The 17,902-nt window shown below is 35.1% G+C and overlaps 3 protein-coding genes across 4 annotated transcripts; 1 reads left to right on the forward strand and 2 right to left on the reverse strand.

Moving 5' to 3' along the window:
• On the reverse strand, window positions 4,361-8,129 carry LOC105166690. Its single transcript, XM_011086138.2, has 2 exons — window positions 7,814-8,129; window positions 4,361-6,093 (listed from the first exon to the last, which is right to left on the reverse strand). The coding sequence occupies exons 1-2, from the start codon at window positions 7,904-7,906 to the stop codon at window positions 4,747-4,749; spliced, it is 1,440 nt and encodes a 479-aa protein (XP_011084440.1). The 5' UTR covers window positions 7,907-8,129; the 3' UTR covers window positions 4,361-4,746.
• On the forward strand, window positions 13,855-16,156 carry LOC105166692 (sec-independent protein translocase protein TATB, chloroplastic). 2 transcript variants are annotated; one of them, XM_011086139.2, is made up of 6 exons: window positions 13,855-14,126; window positions 14,296-14,417; window positions 14,924-14,983; window positions 15,091-15,256; window positions 15,596-15,751; window positions 15,821-16,156. In XM_011086139.2, the coding sequence occupies exons 1-6, from the start codon at window positions 13,910-13,912 to the stop codon at window positions 15,928-15,930; spliced, it is 831 nt and encodes a 276-aa protein (XP_011084441.1). In that variant the 5' UTR covers window positions 13,855-13,909; the 3' UTR covers window positions 15,931-16,156. The 2 variants fall into 2 exon arrangements, with proteins under 2 accessions (XP_011084441.1, XP_011084442.1); XM_011086140.2 differs by having other exon boundaries at window positions 15,845-16,156.
• On the reverse strand, window positions 16,568-17,684 carry LOC105166693 (protein SRC2-like). The gene has a single exon (XM_011086141.2). The coding sequence runs from the start codon at window positions 17,583-17,585 to the stop codon at window positions 16,773-16,775; it is 813 nt and encodes a 270-aa protein (XP_011084443.1). The 5' UTR covers window positions 17,586-17,684; the 3' UTR covers window positions 16,568-16,772.

Raw genomic sequence — 17,902 nt, forward strand, 5'->3', positions numbered from 1 at the left:
ATTGTCCACTAAGCTAAAGTGGTTTTCATTAAGAAGCTCATCAACCACCAGATTAAAGATTGAATAGGGCACACTTAGCAGCAGTTTAGAGGAACCTTAAAAGCACAAGACATATCACCCACTATAGAAGCTAGTGCTCTTCATGGAGATGTTTTCTGCACTTCTTCTCAGACCGCTTCTTGACCCGACCCACTCACGAATCATCTGAAGTACTAACGTCGGAATCAGAGTAGGAATATGCCGTCTTGTTCCTCCTTTTACGCCGCAGATCAGCAGAATCATCAGAAAAATCATCATCTGAATGATGGTGACTCCTCTCTCCTGCTCTTATACCTACAATTTACCTGATTCAAAAAAGTGCCTTCAATTCCTTAAAAAGAAAAACAAAAAAGAAATAAAAAGGTACACTCAAGGTAATCCAACTATCCATACTGCTCAAAAGCAACATGAGATCAGAAAGTAAACCAAAATAAAAAACGCTATGAATACATGGGATGGTTAACAGAAAGCAATTAGCACAGGGTTAGCTTTGTATTTACTAAGGTATTTCAGCAAAAGCCCAAGCGACAAGAAACATAAATCACACAAGATGCCTCAACCTCTAACAAAGTTAGCATAAAAACTTGTAATGAATTTTGATTACTTCATGAAACTTACCTCTCTTCCAAAAAGTTAAAGCTAGTGTCTTCTGCTAGTAAAGAAATCATTCACTTTCTAAAGAAGATCCACAGGAACAGCTGTGCCATTTATCAAGCAACACCACAGATTCAACAACTTATAGGCCTAATATCCTAGTTTCTACAATACCAAAACCACATTACTAGGAAACTGTTACCACTCAAATATGTATGAAACTGCCCATAAGTACCTGAAGGCAGAAAAATAACAAAAACTTGGGCAGGTGAATGATTAGTTCTTTACCTGATAAACAGTAAGCCACATGTAAGCAGAAGCATGAGTCAAGCGTCAGCTACAACATATATAACTAATTAATTGTTCCTGAGCAAAAGGGCTATTCTCCCTCTTCCATTCGAGTACCCAAAAATCAAGGTGATGCTACAGAAACTACCATGTGATTCAACGGTGAAATTTATAGAGACAGCTATTAGCAGGAAGGAAATCAAAATGACTAAACACACCAAAGTCAGGGTTCAAAACTACAACATTTTGTAGTGGTCGCAGGCGACCAATTCAAGAATTGGTGAGCAGACCATAACCACCCAAGGCATTTATAGATTTTATCACTCCTCCACTCATTTTCTCTCACTATATCCCCTCTAGTAAAATAAATCATCCAAAACCACTCTTGCTAACGAGATATATTGAAAGAAAAAAAGAAGAGGGACAATGCACTCTCTCGTGTCCTGTTATTGTTATTCATTTCAATAAATACTCTTTCATATCAAGTAAACAAAAATGAGAATAAACATCTATACAAGCACACAAAAATATTATATAGGACATAAATAGACCACAAAGATAAACAATACCCGTAATGAGCACAAAATATTGCGAAATTATGGTGACATCCTGTACGAGAAAAAGGATTGTGAAGATAGAAATGAAAACTTAGAAATTGAAGGAGAATGGCAAATGTAACAAGACGCGGATGGCATTCGTTGGCGCAGAAGATAAAAGAAACACCTCACTTCTTCTATGTTCAAAATAGAAGTAAAACATGTTCTAGCGTGACGCACACACGCATACACACAAACCCCACACACACACCTCACGCGCACACACCCACACACCACACACATACACACACATACAAAAGACGCACAAATCAGAAAATGAAAAAGCCGAAACAAGGAGGGGGCATCATTTCTGACTCTTTTTTTTAGGATTTTGATAAAAAAATATTGACGTTAGTAGAAACATTATATAAATTTTTAATTTTATCCCCTCATTTAATATTTTCATGTAATAATTTTGTACTTATAAAGAAAAAAAAAAGTAATAATGTAAACTCATGATATATATTATATATATCCCCTCATAAGTACAAAAATATAATAAAATATTAAATCAGTGATAAAATTATGTCATTTTTTGTTGACGTTAGCATTTTTTATTCAAATTTTAACAAAATGGGGTCAAGTGTAAATATCACATTTTCAAATGGGTGTAAGTGTATTTTTAACACTTTTTTTGGAAAAAAGTGAATCCAGATGGGGTCTATAACTTATTAAATGGTAATGATAAATTCTTGCTCAAAAACCAAAAATAATAATAAATAAATAAGGATAAATTACGGCAACCTCTTTTAAATTTGGTATAGTTATAAATACCTCCCTATTGTTTAGGAAATTATATGTACCCCTCATTTTAATGTATGTCTAATAACGAGATCATTCCATTACCCATGTTAGATTTTCATCTATTTTTTATGATGACTTGATCAAAATATAATTTTAAATTATAAATTATAATTTTATAAAATTTATTAGTTTTATAAACTAATATACCCTATAGATTTTTAACGTTACTCACTCTCTTGGTTTTTCTTTACATTTTTAAAATTTATTTTAAGAAACAAAGAAATTTCATCGAGGATAAAATAATAATTTTCACTTTATTGTTTAAGAGACACATAATTATTTTTTATATGATTAAGTATTTATAATTATATCAAATATCAATAAAGTGGTTGGAATTTACCTAAATAATAACTAAGGTGTTGAAATTGGGATAAATGGAATATAACAATAGTAATAATGTCATCTATAATAATAATAATAATAAATAGAAATATAGACACTTTTTATAATTGAATAAAATATTTTTATACTTTATATATTTGTTTTCTTTTATTTTCTGTATTTGACACCACTTATAACTTTTCTGTTTGTTATCTGTCGAACCTTTAGGTCTCTTTATCTTCTCCAAAGTCCAAACGACTTTCTTAAGTTGCTATTTTCTTCATTCAGTATTTGTTTTATTTTATCGGAACACAACGTTTATTTTTTTTTCCCAAAATAAATTATTTTTTCAATTTTTATAACTTTTTAGAATAAAAAATCAAAGTTAAAAAGATAAAAAATAAATAAATCTAATAAAGAAGTAAATTATTCATACCCTTAAAAAATTAAATATAATAACAAATTTTCTATAGAAAATAAATATAAATATTTAAATATAATAAAAATTTAAACCGAGCGTGTGAGAGAGAGAGAGGGAGAGAGTCATCCAAAGTGAATTATTAGGTGCAGCAATGTCATAAATCGAAGGCCGAAATTAAAAGGCCTTCCTTCAATTATTGGGCCCTAAAAAGCCCTCAATCCCCACTGAGCTGTCTCCCAATATCCAAATTTCTGCCTTTAATAATAATAATAATCAATAAATACCTGTAAAGTCTCAATTTTCAACCCCCAAAAATGGTTTAAAAAATAATAACAATTATATTATCACTAGGAATGTGAATTTTAATAATTTACCAACCGTTGCATTAGTACTGAGTTCTTTTTTTCCCCCCCAAACGAACAGAACCCACGTTGAATAAAATCATATGGTTTGTGTAAGAATTAAATATTTTTCTCCCTTTAATTTATTTAGTTTATAAATAAAATTAAACGGTAACGTTTCATTCTATGGTATTATGAAAAGACAATCTATTCAGCTCAACGTTTCCCTTAAACATGGAATTTTCCATCTTTGAAACGGTCAAATGATACGTTTGTCATGTAACGATATATAATTTAAAAAGAGTGATCAATCGCATAAAAAATATATTAAAAAATAGAAAAACTTGATCCGGACAAGCAGTGTGACTGACAGGTCTCATGGCAGGGATGTTGTATTCCTCTAGGCTCTAGGCCCTAGTCTTTGCCCACATTATTCCCATATGACAGGATCAGGCAAGCAGGCAACAGTATACTTTCAGAATCAGTTAACATATTCTCTGCATCATATGTAAACAGAAAACTTATGTCCTAACGCTGAGAATTTACTGGTTTGGCAGCATTTGCTGAGGAAAAAAACAAGTGTGAAAATGAAAGATATTTCTTATATGGTCCAGGGGACCATTGTCTGATCATTTCTAGCCCGGAATGGCCAGAAAGTGAAAGATTTCTTATTCGTATACAATTCTCTAGAACTAGAAAAAAGTTCGGGAATGTATAATCACAGTTCACAACATCCACTTTTTCAGTTGTTAAATAAGGTATCAAGATTCTTGAGAAATTGTATCAGATTCGGACAAGAAACAATCCTTATTTATTCCAAAGGTTTAACTCCATGCAAGAAATGTAGAATGAATAGATTTCGCCAGGAAAAAAAGCTGAGTTCCTGGAAACTAGGAGCAAATAATATAACTGAAAGTATCAGAGAATGAGCTGTCATCAACGATGAAGATGAAAAATGAGGATCCAGCAGCCAGGGCATTGGAAGAACTAGGTTTCTTTAAGCAGTTTTCATTACACGAGTGTTTGTGTCTGTCGATACTACAACTTAATAACTCATGGCATCTATAAGTGAAAATATTTTAATGTTATACACCTAAACTTCTGAATATTAATTGAAGGAATAATCTTGATAATACTCTAACAGGAATGACTATGGTACACAGAGATACCTGCCGATTAGTGGGGAAGGTTCTGGAATCCATTAACACGGCTAATCAACAAGCTTGTAAGATCTCCATTTCAGGAACTGCATCTGCTGTTTGAACTTGTACAACACAAAGTTCCACAAGCTTCGAGTGTTCTTTCTTTTTACCTTTATCCAAAGATATACACATGTTTGGCATCAGCTGGCCCCTGATTGCAGCATAGGAAAGAAACTCCAGCTGTTCCGAGGGCCTAATTCCTTTCTAACGACTTTCTCATTGGTCCACCACTCACAGTTGATGCTGGATTTTTCTGGAATTTCTCCCTTTGCATTGTTGAAATTGAAATCTTTGCTGGAACCAAGAGATACGGTACGCTGCTTCTGATGGAGTTCCCCTCCCTCCCCATCTAGAGGTATCTCCGGAACTTCATTCGTAGTTTCACCATCGTTATGTTCTCTACAACTATCTGCATTCTTGGTTGTCAAATCCTTGTTATTTGTGCCTTCTGCTGTTGCCACCCCTGGATATCCTGATGCATTTTTATGTGAAGGGGCGGACTCTGTCACGACACAAGTTGGAATGTCTTCACCAAATAGTTCGAACGAGACTCTATGATCAACTACTGCATCATCATTTTGAGATTTACGGTCGGAGTTGGCAAGTGATGCCACTTCGTAGATTTGGTTCTCCAGAAGGTTACCGTCTCGTGATGGAGGTTCTCCACCATTAGGCGTCAAAGTTCCAGAGCCTAGCCTCGAGAGCCCCCCATTTGGTGTCAAAGCTCCAGACCCTAGCCTCGATCCCCAACCGTTGGGGGTTAATGATCCAGAACCAACTCTTGAACCCCACTTATAATTTGGAAAGTGTTCGTATCCAAGAAATTTGGGAGCTTCCCCCATGCGAAATTCCATAATAGGGTGTTTATCAGGAAATGGTGACGAGGTTCCAGAAGTCGAAAGTGCTGAGCCTGGTGATTTAATATGACCGCCAGGGCTTCCTGGATATTGATAAGGTTGGAATTCATATTGGGACAACGAGTACTTCAGATTCGTTCCGCAATTCCTCCGATTTCGAGCTAGTGATGATGACAAAAGCTGAGCAAACGGCACTTCTGGGGAAGAAGGTGTCGTCATTTGCACTGGTTCCGGAGGTGGAGTAAAAGAAGCAGTTGATGGTTCGGTTGTAAAGGTCGAAAACACAGGTGGTGAAACTAATTGAGTTTCATGAGCATAAGGGCCGATTGTAAAAATGGGTGCCGTCCCACCAGGTGAGTTGGCATGAACAGAAAGGGATGCAAGGGAAATTAAACCTGCAGGTGATTGAGTGGCTGAGGGAGGATCGGATTGGAGAAATGAAGCGGGAGAAGAGGGAGGAGCTATGAAGGGCAATACAATGGTAGAAGATTGGTTTCTATTCTCAGAAATAGGAGCTGCAACTCCAGCTGCAGCTGGTTCAGAGACGAGGACAGCATGTCCAATTCGCTTGCTCTGTTTGTGAGAACCAAAACACCAGTAGATGCTCCAACAGCTTCCCCATCTTCTCTTCTGGAGTCAAACAAATACAAGCATAATGGTTATTGCATCTGTTTTCTCATGATTCTTCTTGGTTGCCAAGGAATAAAACTGGAAATTGCACAGGTAATGCAAATAAAAAGATAAAAAACAAGCATAAAAAGCTCCGGACAAATCAATTATACAGCATAGCACACAAAGCTGAACATCAGATCACTTCATCATGCTACAAAAAATAAATCACTTCTAATTGCAACAAGATTGACTAATTTCCATCAGTCAGCTATATTTCTTTCATTCAGACTCTGCTCCCCAATGCAATGCTTCACCTCCCTAGTCGGACTATTTCTAGGATATAAACTTGGGGGAGACATGGCTCAAGTATGATATAGAGTCATGTGCTATCTTATCGCATATAATCAATACAAAACCTGTTCATATATACTTCTCTCTCCCTTTCATCTATCTTAATTTTCTTGTATCAGATCCAATTTCAGCAGAGCTTGCACCGAAAGACGCCTCACATAGAATTCCATTTTCTTGATAAAGTCACTTCCAAACCAAATAGAAAAGAGATAAGGATTAATGGGGAGCGACTCTGACTTACTGAGGCAAGCACGTCCTGCAAAATGCTCACTTGAGCCCTCAAAGAAGGAAGCTCGGCTAGTGACGAGGAATTCAGCAAACGGAAGCTTTCGAGCCAGAGTACGTCAGGTTGCTTATTAGTTTTTTACGCTCGGTCAAAAAAGATGAAAAAAAAAAGATGACAAGAACGCCTTGTTGCTTCTCTTTTCCAGAAGAAGCTGACAACAAGAGTTAACACATCCAACCAAAAGAAACAACCGAAACAAACAATTATAACTTGTTTCTCTGTTCCCACGTCCCCACACAAACTTATCAAGATCTGGAAATTGATATCCAACATCTTTTCATGTAGAAATCCTCCAGAAGAGGCGGAATCCTTGTGCAAGAGCTCAAAAGCAGAAATTCTGTTGTATCTCCCCTCACAGAGACCATCCTTCAATCACTACGAAGTTGGAACGAAAACCCAGTATTGATGAGGGAACTGATGCTAAACAATACCCAAATTACAGTATTAGGAGCCGATCTTTCCAAACCGTGGAAGGAAAATCCCAAATCTGATCTCTCTGCTAGAAATACCACAATCGTAAATTCGTAATGATACCACCTTTATGAAAATCACCCTAACATGAGGTCATACACATAATTCGAAGCTCGGACAGATCAAAATTAGAAAAAATCCTTCAAGTTCAACCGCTATTCTTGGGAATTATAAATTTCACTTTAAGGTCAAATTTAGCTGCCACTGTAGCGTGCAACTTGAGGGAAAAACAACTCTTTTTTCTTTTAACTTTTCCCAGTTAAATCTCTTTCAATTAAAGCCCAATAATTACTTATCCACACCATACATCTCTATTCACAACACACCCACAGCCCCCTCCTGCAGTACAACACAAACAACCTCCACCACAGCAAATGATATGATTCAATCTTTTACCATCTCATTTGATCTAAAACAGTCATAATATCGACAACATATAAGAAGAACAAAGCATAAATATCACATCAAAATACCCAACATCCTGATTGCTCAATTAACAAAGCAAAAGATCAACAAAAAAGCACGCATAAATCAAAGGAAAATCAACAAGCATTCCAAACGTCTGAAAATTAGCACAGAGAGGCAGACATATACACCAATAAATATTTGCATCTACAGCTATCCACACACCTGAACCGTAGATGGCTGAACTCTGCTTTCAGCTGTAACAATTGCAGTTGCAGCAGCATTTACAGTTTCCACGCTGTTATGCACGCTACTCATTGTAAAATTCCACACCCTTTTTCCTGTCAGATTCCGGCGAGGTCGACGCTGTTTTCCGGTGGCTTCCCTGGGAAGTCAATCAAAGAGAGAGGCGCTGAGCAAGATCACATGGCATATTTCAAGAGGCTTAGACAACAAACACAAACAAACCAAGAAACGGTGACTTTATAAATGAACCCACAAACAATTATTTATTTCAATTTGATGTCCTCCTCCGTTATTTAAAAATAAAAAATCAAATACTCATTCCCAATTCCCATCCCATCTATGTCTAGTTTTTTTAGCGGAAGCGCTATTTACATATTACATCAATGTTTCATAAATAAAAAAAAATTATATCTAAAATAAATATGGTTAAATTAAATCAATCATGAAGAAGGCGGAATATATTTTTCACGTGATTGATCACTTTTTTTTAACTGTATAATTGTGTTGCACTTACAATATAATTTATTCAGATTCGGGTGAGTGGTAATTTTTTCAATATAATTGAGTAATATATAAGTTCAATCAATCGATCAATATAATTAAAGACTAAGAAATAGTAAGTCATAGAAAATTCACATAAACTAAGATAAATACACACACGTCTGGTGGGACTTGAACCCATTACTTACAGAATTACTCAATATTTTTATTTTGCACAATACATCAATATAACTAAAAAATATAAAATAACTAATTATAATAAAATAAAAAAAAGTTGAGACAAATACCCATATGTTCGGTGGGATTCAAAATCATGATATCAAACTCATTCATGGGATTTCGACCTTAACCACTAGGCTAAGTAATTTTTAATTTCTATAAGGTTCCGTTTGAATAAAAAAAAATTAAATTTAAGAGGAGGTCTGAAATGATTTGAATTAAAAATTTCAAATGAGTCCGTATTAAATAATTTAAAATTCATTATAATGCAAGAGAATATAATTCAAAATCAAATTTAAGGACTTAAAGATTTGCTATACCATGAATTTATCTAAATTCAATTTTAAAAAAAAGGAAAAAATGGGGGATTATTTGTGCATGTGATGTGAGTGAATATTTTACAAAGGGGTGGAATGGTAGTATTTATTTATTTATTCTAAGTAAAGATGGTTTTCTCTGTCATGCTGTTATTTTGTAATTATGTAGGATGGTGGGGTCAAAACATAATAAAGAAAAAAGGGGATTTAACAATTAACTAGAAGAGATTGGGGGGAGGTGAGGGGCTTTTTGGTGTTTAGCGGATAATGTGAGGATTGAAAAGTAAAAGACAGAAAATGACATAAGTGCCCCTCTCATGGCCTGGAATTTACTACCTACATGCCACGTTCACGTTTTACGGCGCGGCGCAGGATAAGAATAGGGGATGGGTGTGGGGAGCTATTAATGGGGAAAACTGACGCCAGGTGGAGGAGGGTGCGCATTGAATGTGGCGTATGTTTGGTTGTGTGCGCCCACCGCGAGAAAGGAATTAAATTCCTTGTCACGTGACGTTCGTGATGTTGGTTGGGTTAGGACCAACTCATTTAGGGCATCAAATAATAATAATAAATAAATAAAAACTAATCTCCAACCTGTGGGATTTGGATTTGGTTGACTAATTCCAGTGATTAAATTAAAATGATATATGGGGTTTTTTGTTTAGGGATAAGATAGTAAACTTGCTATTTACAAATATATTAAATTACATTTGAATCGATGAATTTAAAATTAATAAATATTTTTAATTTATTTGGGTGATTTTAAATTCAAAAGATTTGAAATTCGTTGCTCTCTTTTTGAATTGTATTTTGTTAAATATTAATAATTTTAAATTCTTAATATTGATAAGGTTGGAATTCATTTAAATTTGAATTTAAAATTGTGCTTAAAATATATATATATATATATACATATAAGTATGTATAAGTAAGGGTGCATTTGGATTAATAAATTTGAATTTGAGACAAGAATTTCGAGAAATGATTACGAATGACTCGATTTAAAAAGAATTTAAAATTTATAAAAATTAAATAGAACATAGTTTAAAATTAAAATAGAATGATTTGAAATCCTTAAATTTTGAACTATCCAAATAAATTCAAATGATTTGTTATTAAAAATTTGAAATTATTAATTTCAAATTCTTCAATCCAGATACAACCTCAAGGTAAAGTCTTTTAAAATTCTGATCCGAAATACAAGTCCACCAATCAAAATGTAGCTTTATATGATTTTATATTAGGTGATTCTGAAATCATTAATGTTCAATAAAATATAATTCAAATTTAAATTCGAATGATTTGAAGTCTTTTGGAACTAGCACTATCGAAATAAATCCAGAGGATTTGTTACTATAAATTTGAAATACATGACTTCAAATCCACCTCGGATTGATGAATTTGAAATTATGAGTAATTCTAAGTTCAAAGAATTTCAAATCATCTACCTCTAGATCTGAATAGTGTTTTGTTGAACACTGATGAATTTATTTATTCTAATAAATATGGAGTCATTTGAATTTTTTTATCCAAATCATTCCCTTACATTCAAATCCAGCAATCATAATGTAGCTCAAACAAATACAAAGAATTTGTTATTAAGGGTTTGAAATGGGTTTAATCCAATTTACTTTCTTGCGATATTGCAAATGTGCAAATTATCCCATATGGAGGGAAAAAAAAAAACCCCACAATTCACCTCCATGTGTCTTTACAATGAAAAAAATTACTTCATCAGACATATTTCTTAAAAAAAAAAAAAGTAAGGAGTTGTCGGTCGTCGCCTTATTTCAAATATCTTAACAGATGTCTTCAAATTAATTATAAATTTACAATTATGAACATTTTATAAGCTCTATAGATAAAATGGTAAATTAACTCATCCTTAAGGTTTGTCATAATTATAAATATCATCTCGTTATTTGAACTGGCCAAATACCCTAATAGACTATGACTTATAATTTTATTTTTATTGAATAATTCTTTTATATAAAATTTTCATTCACTTTATCCGATTTAATTTACAATTTTTTATTTTTTAAAAAAAAATCAAAAGCAATATTTGCAATTTCAAATCTCCATAAAAAATTATATAATTTAATCAAAGATAGAGGGGAGGTATTTTCAATTTTTTAAAAAAATAAGAGAATATTTATAATTTATTCCAAAATTTAGAAAAATTGGTTATAATTTAGCCTAGACAGAAATGTGCAAGAAAAGAAGAAGACAAAGTGGGAAGTGAAATTGGGTAATGATGAGGGGCATAATGGGGAGGAAAAAATCTCTTGCTTTTGGGGACGGCATAATTTCCAATGGAGTGGAAGTTAATTTTTGAGAAAGGCATTCACGTGCGGGGAAGCAGTTTGTTTTGGTGGTGTGGAGTGGACTGCAAAGCTAATGACACTTTCTATAGCCCTCGTGTGATGGAAAATGACACTTTCTTTTCTTTTCTTTTTTTTTCTCGATAAGTATATATGTTTCCCTTTATTTAACGACTTTTGCACGGGTGGGTTCCCTCCTCCCATTATCCTTTTCCCCTTCTTTGACAATGATATCACAACTCCCCCCCACTCTATGGATTATTGCCTTCATTCACCTCACCTTTCTTTTTCCTTTTTCTTTTTTTTTATAATTTTAAAAATTACTCTTTTTATAATTTTATTTTAGGCCCACCTCATGTTATCAATATTTGGATTGGTTTATGCAACATTATCTAGAAATTATGAATAATTTCATGATTTTGAACTTAGGATTAAAGTGGGAAAATTTAATAATGCTTCATTAATGGCCATATTGTAAGATGGATTTTACAATACTTACATTGCAAAGAGTTCAACAATATATATAATATTATTTTATATATATATATATTTATATTCAAACACGAATTCAAAGTTATGAATTTTTTTTTATAGTAAATCATGTGTCTGGATGATATGTATTGTGTTTGCACAACCTGTTGACATATTTGATATTTTTAAACTCACACCATACAAAAGAAGTCACAAAATTATGTTGTGCCTAAATCATGACTTACACCGTACTGGTACGGTATAATTCGCACTGTTCAATACTCTTAAACTCAATAAATATATAAAAAGAAAAAAGATTGAATTGTATCATCCCTACTTATAATCAATATCGCAGTGACGTTACATGATATGATATACATTATTTAGTATCATAAACCAAGTGAATAATGTCCTCTCCTTACCTAATTTCTTTTCAACCTCAATCATAATCTCATCCTGCTCATAAGATTGAGAACAAAAGGCTTTATCTTTTTAGGGTTGTTAATGCATGAGTTTGGGATCATAATCATTGATCAATTACCACTTCACCTAAGAAAAAAAAAAAGAAAAAAGGAAACTAATCTTGGACTAAAATATACAGTAACTAAAAAGGTATGATATTGACATTCTTCACTCAAGATATCACAACCATTTTACTCCTCCTAGTGGCTTTGTGCAACATCTTGAGTGAAAGGGCATTACCCTTTTTAACTATCACCTTTTCGACCTTTCTCCATAACTTTCATTACCCTTTTTGCCAATATAACTATTGTAGCCTTTTATGCTATATCTTTTTACTCCAATGCACTTAGATTTTTTTTTTTTTTTTTTTTGACTGGGAACTTCCAAATTCTTTGCAATTATGATCCCTTTTAGGCCCTTCTCAAGAATTTAACCTCAAAAGTGGGGGGGCGGGTTGGGGTGGGGTTGGGAGTGGGGGTAATAAGGGAAAAAGAAAAAAATAATAATTCTTGAAAGGGGGGCCCACCCAAGATGTGCCTCCATTGGACATTTCACAAACTGACCAATCTTATGGGCCTACAACCCAAAAGCTTAACCAGCACACCACATGTTCAAGTAGGTGGTGGTTGATCTCTAATTACATATACTTTTTAATAATATATATATATATATATTTATAATATGCCATCTTGAAGTTATATTGTGTATTTGCACATTAGTCCTTCTACAATGTAGTATTTCATTTTGATTGACTGCAAATCTCTCTACTATGAAAATTATGAAGGGATTAGGCCTATGGGCTTGAGCCCATGTGGCACCTGCATCTTGATTTGGGCTTCCTTTGGGCTATGACTAAATAAAGTCGGTTTGGACCAAGAACACGATCCATGTCTTGAATACTTACTCGCTCTATTTTTTCCAATACGATTAATTCTTCGTAGTGAATTATGATAGTATCGGGCTTACAAAGAAAAGGGATAAATAAAACTCGATCCCTAAGCTTCATTTTTCCATCGAGAAAGATTACACATAATTCCATTGGGGTCAAGAGACTCGAGATTACACGTATTTTACTCTGGATCGATCTCGGATTTACGGGTGCAGCTCTATATGGATTTCTTCTCTATCTTTATATAGTTTTTTATTTAAATATTTATGCAAATAACGGTCACATTTTGATATATGGACACTTAGGAAAAGCCCATTACTGTTTACTGTTGGACTTACCGGCCCAACATTTCAGCTACGGCCCATTTCTCTTTGGAGGCATGTCTGTTAAAATGCAAGACCCAACCCATAAAAGTATTTTCTATAAAATCAAACTGAATTCGACATTTCGATAAAATGAAAATTAATATGGCAAAATATTATATTGAATATCGAATCAAATTCATAGGTTCAAAATCTATAGAATTTTTCTTGGTATTTTAATAAATTTATTTTTTATTTAAAATAAAAAATGATTTTAGAAAATTAAATATTAAAAGTTGTAGGCTTGTAACTGTATTTTTTGTGTTTGGTTGTGGAGTAGATTTTCGTCAAGTTTAAAAATTAAAATTGTAATAATATAAAAAGTTTAAAAATTAAAATCGTTTTCAAATATTTAAAGATGAAAATTAATTTTGGGCCGATGTACAGGGACCGGAACTGTAATTTGCCCTCTAAAAATATACACCAACAAATGTTCACATATGGACTAAATAAATCAAACAGGCTAACAGTATCCACACGTTTGCCATGTCAGGAAAGAACTCCAAAATCAAGCTCAGCTTTCTCACTCCCAAATGGCCAATACAATCATGGCTTTTGCTATCTCCACTCCCTCACTGAATTCTTCTTCATCATACCATGGAGGGATACCCTCTCTCTTTGTTTCAGTCCCTAAATATGCAATATTTCAGCAACTTAAAGCCATTCCTCATCTGGGCTTTGCTCCTTTTTCTCAATGGAGTGGACTAAAGCAACTGGGCATCTCAATCCCAAAATCTTCAGCAAAAATGGGTAATTTTCCCCTTTGCCTGTGCAGCTGTTGTTAGACTACATTGATAATCCATGTGAGTCTGCAAATACATTAGAACAGTGGTTGGTGGAAGGATGTGCAATTTTTGGTAGAGTTTTTAGCTTTATGTGTTCCTATTCTGAACGTATGAGGTGATGGGCTGTTCTGCAGGTGGGAAGGGGAAATGTAAAGGCAGAGGAGTTTATGCTTCTTTATTCGGAGTTGGGGCTCCTGAGGCTCTAGTCATTGGGGTGGTCGCTTTGTTAGTTTTCGGACCTAAAGGTCTTGCCGAGGTTTGTTTTCTTTTCCTATATGTATTCTCCTTCTGCCTTTATTCTCTTTTCTTGCTTGGTTTCTTGGAAGTGTGTGTGTGTGTGTGTGTGTTTTCTTGCTTGGTTTCTTGGAGGTGTGTGTGTTGGGAGCTGAGGGGATGGTGGACTCAGAATTTAGACCATGAAATCAGTTGTAAACTCTAACTGCTGTTGTAGATAAAAAGAGCACATTATTTTGGTTGTTGGCTGATGGAATGAGGCCTAATAACACGATTTTCTTGAACAGCAGGTTCACATAGTTTTGTTGCTCTTGCATATTCATGTGATTCTGCTCACTTCTTTTGCTTCTGCATCGTACTTGCATAACAGAAAATTATTGATATTATATGTATGATATTGCATTGCAGCAGCTCTCAATCAATCCTCTTACTTAGTTGATCTCAGTTAATTGAAACCGCTTACGTTTTCTTCGCTCATCTCTTGCTGCCGTCCCTGTTCATGTAATTTGATTGTATTTGTGGTGACAGGTTGCTCGTAACTTAGGTAAAACACTGCGTGCATTTCAACCTACGATAAGAGAACTCCAGGCAGGTTTTCATGCTTTCTTTCACAATCTTGCTAACAGAAAAACTGGGTTGTTTTAACTCAAGACGATCATCAGTGCGTGCTAAGCTGTACTTTGTTTTTGATACAGGAAGTCTCAAGGGAATTTAAGAGCAGTCTTGAGCGAGAAATTGGTCTTGATGAAATCAGCAATTCTATTCCAAGAACTTTCAGCTCTGACATCCCTAGAACTGCGCCAATGGACACCTCCGAGGATTCAGGGACAAACATTGAAAGCAAAGAGTCTCCAGAAGATAGTAAGAACATTCGCTTTTCATCTCATTATTTCACTATGTATAGACAAAACAAAAGAAAAGGACAACCTATTGCTTATTGAGGTTCAAGTACAAATATTACATGTTAATGATCTGCCGACCGTTAATGTTATTCAGGAAATACGGATGCTTGAGTATCAAAATTTAGAAGATTTACTGAGTGCATCCAAATGCTTTTCTGTTAAGAATGTTCGTTGCCCTGTAGTAGCGTCAAGCGTGTAGCTCGTTTGAATTGTTCATTGCTACTATTTGCATGTCTACCGTTCCTTGAATGATGGTTGATGGATCAGTCATCAAATTCATTTTGGAAAAAAATTGCAGATAGTTCTCCATCTGAAAGTGGAGGCTACACAGCCGACGAGTACTTAAAGGTCACTCAAGCTCAATTCGAAGGAGCTCTTGCGCAGCTACGGAAAGAGCAAGAAGAGGAGGAAAAGAAGAACAGGGCTCTGTCTGAATCCCAAACTCCCTCTCAGGGTCAGTGAACACATCCAACCATCTCTCTCTCTCCCTCTCTCTCTCTCATTCACTTGTTAATGGTTTTAGGAACTTCTCAAGAACTGTCTTCAGTGATAGCTCCTTCCGAGAATCCTGACATAGAGGCTCTGCAAGAATCTGCTTCAGTGCTGCCTCCTGGCCCTTCTCCAGACCCATGAAACTTTGAAACAAGTATTATGTTTGTCCACTGACTGTTACTGGGAAGTTAGGAATTGCAGATTATTACTTCCAAAAGAGATCACTCTCACTCACGTATACATATAAATTCAGTCCATCTCCTTTATAGAAATTTGTTATTTTTGTAGTGGAGGACTTCCAATCTGATGTAGGTAAAATGGAGAAAATCCATGTGATTGAGATATAACAAAGTGTCACTTACAACTAGCTATCCTGAAATTTTGTATATTTACAAACACTTTTTCATTGATTAATTACAGATACTCATTAATGTTTGATAAAATTATATAATGATGGAGGTTTGAATTGTTAACATTGCTCTTCTAGTATTTTTTTTTTTTTAAAAAAACAAATAACTTAGGTGGAAAATAAAATTTGAAAAATTGTGAAATAATATCCAATTAGTCCCAAAAAAATTTAAAAAATAAGTAATATCATGATTCATAATCCATGAGGATATTTTAGTCGATTCAGCATAAAAAAAGAAAAAAAAAATTAACTAATTATTAGATGGTCACAAAATATCAAGAATATACTGATAATTTTCTAAATAATAACCAGAGATTATCTTATAAATAATTTAAAACTTTTTTTCCCTGAATTGGGTTGAGCCATAGATAGGTGGATTTTAGATGAACTTTATCATATTGGAGAAAATACTAATAGACAAAAGACACATAGTTAAAACCCAAATCATGCCTTAAATTCTTCAACACCATGCTTTAATAATTGATAATATTTCTTCTTTTCTCCCAATTCTTAATATTATTTTTTTTCACGACTCTGCCAATTATTGATAATATTTCCGAAATTCCAATGTTCCCTAGTAATCATCTCCATCATAACCCAAATCATTCTCCACTCGATCAGCTGCATCATCCGCAATCTTGTGCTCCAGCGCACCAAATCCCTCCGCCAGCGCCAGTCCACCCAACGCCCCTGCAACCGCACCCACAGCCAATCCCGTCCCTATCCCTCCAAATTTACTCTTCTTCTTCTCCTCCGCAGCATACCCCTGCTGCTGCCCGTAGTTACTGCCCTGTTCCTGAGCCAGCTGCCCGTAAGAGCGTGGCGCGGCGTAGCCGGGGTACCCCGATGGCGGAGCACCATAAGTCGGAGGCACGCCGTAAGGGCTACCGTACGCTGTCTGCGGAGGCTGCACGTAATCCCCGAACGCCGGGGGAGGCACACCGTACGGCATGGCATAGCAGGGGGCCGGCGCGTGATAGCGCGGCTCGCGGACAGTGACTTTGACCTGGAGCTTGCCCTGAGGCCTCCCGGAGGGACGCTTCAGATCGAGCTTACGCTCGGCGACATTCCCCAATCCGACGTTTTCGGCAATGTCACGGACGGAGAGCTTCGCCGATCCGATGAGCGGCTTGGTACCCTCGGCGGCGTTAGCGTGGACGACGTCGACGTAAAGGGTGGAATCATCGATCAGCGAATTAAAGGGGATGAGCAGCTTGTCGTTCCAGTGAGGCGAAGCGTCGCCCTCCTCGTCGGCGCGTGTGGAGGACTTCTTGCTTGGGTCGAGCCAGACGACGGCGTAGGGCTTGAGCTTGCCGTGGCGCCAGTTGACGTTTTTGAGGTCCTCGGCGGAGATTATGGTGACTTCGAGCTCGTAGCGTGACGCCATTTCTCCAAAATTGTCTACGAAAGTCAGGTCAGGCGTTTGGACGCGCGGTTTTTATAGCCTGAAAACGAGGCAGATTCCTAAATTTTGAAAATTTAGGGAAATTTTTATTTAATACATTGTTCCAAGGAAAATACCTTTTTGCCCTTATTAAACTTGGACCTCTTTTTATTTTCACTTTTTTTTAAAATGCAAACATAATACAATGACTAATTTTTTAATATTTTTAACAATATAAGATTAATTCTAATTTTGGAGGTTTTATATTATTTTAAAAAATAATTAAAAAAGAACGAATCAAGACGCTTTTTGTATCATTT

This window comes from Sesamum indicum, linkage group LG7 (assembly GCF_000512975.1).
Source record: "Sesamum indicum cultivar Zhongzhi No. 13 linkage group LG7, S_indicum_v1.0, whole genome shotgun sequence".
In the NCBI taxonomy this organism is placed as follows: Eukaryota; Viridiplantae; Streptophyta; class Magnoliopsida; order Lamiales; family Pedaliaceae; genus Sesamum; species Sesamum indicum.

Excerpts from the sequence above, each read along its gene's own strand:
- LOC105166692 (XM_011086139.2), top strand. The coding sequence starts at position 13,910 with ATGGCCAATACAATCATGGCTTTTGCTATCTCCACTCCCTCACTGAAT. Across the intron at positions 14,418-14,923 it reads GACCTAAAGGTCTTGCCGAG|GTTGCTCGTAACTTAGGTAA; the intron begins GTTTGTTTTCTT and ends TTGTGGTGACAG. Across the intron at positions 15,257-15,595 it reads CAAAGAGTCTCCAGAAGATA|ATAGTTCTCCATCTGAAAGT; the intron begins GTAAGAACATTC and ends AAAAAATTGCAG.
- LOC105166690 (XM_011086138.2), bottom strand. The coding sequence starts at position 7,906 with ATGAGTAGCGTGCATAACAGCGTGGAAACTGTAAATGCTGCTGCAACT. Across the intron at positions 6,094-7,813 it reads TTCAGCCATCTACGGTTCAG|AAGAGAAGATGGGGAAGCTG; the intron begins GTGTGTGGATAG and ends GTTTGACTCCAG.
- LOC105166693 (XM_011086141.2), bottom strand. The coding sequence starts at position 17,585 with ATGGCGTCACGCTACGAGCTCGAAGTCACCATAATCTCCGCCGAGGAC.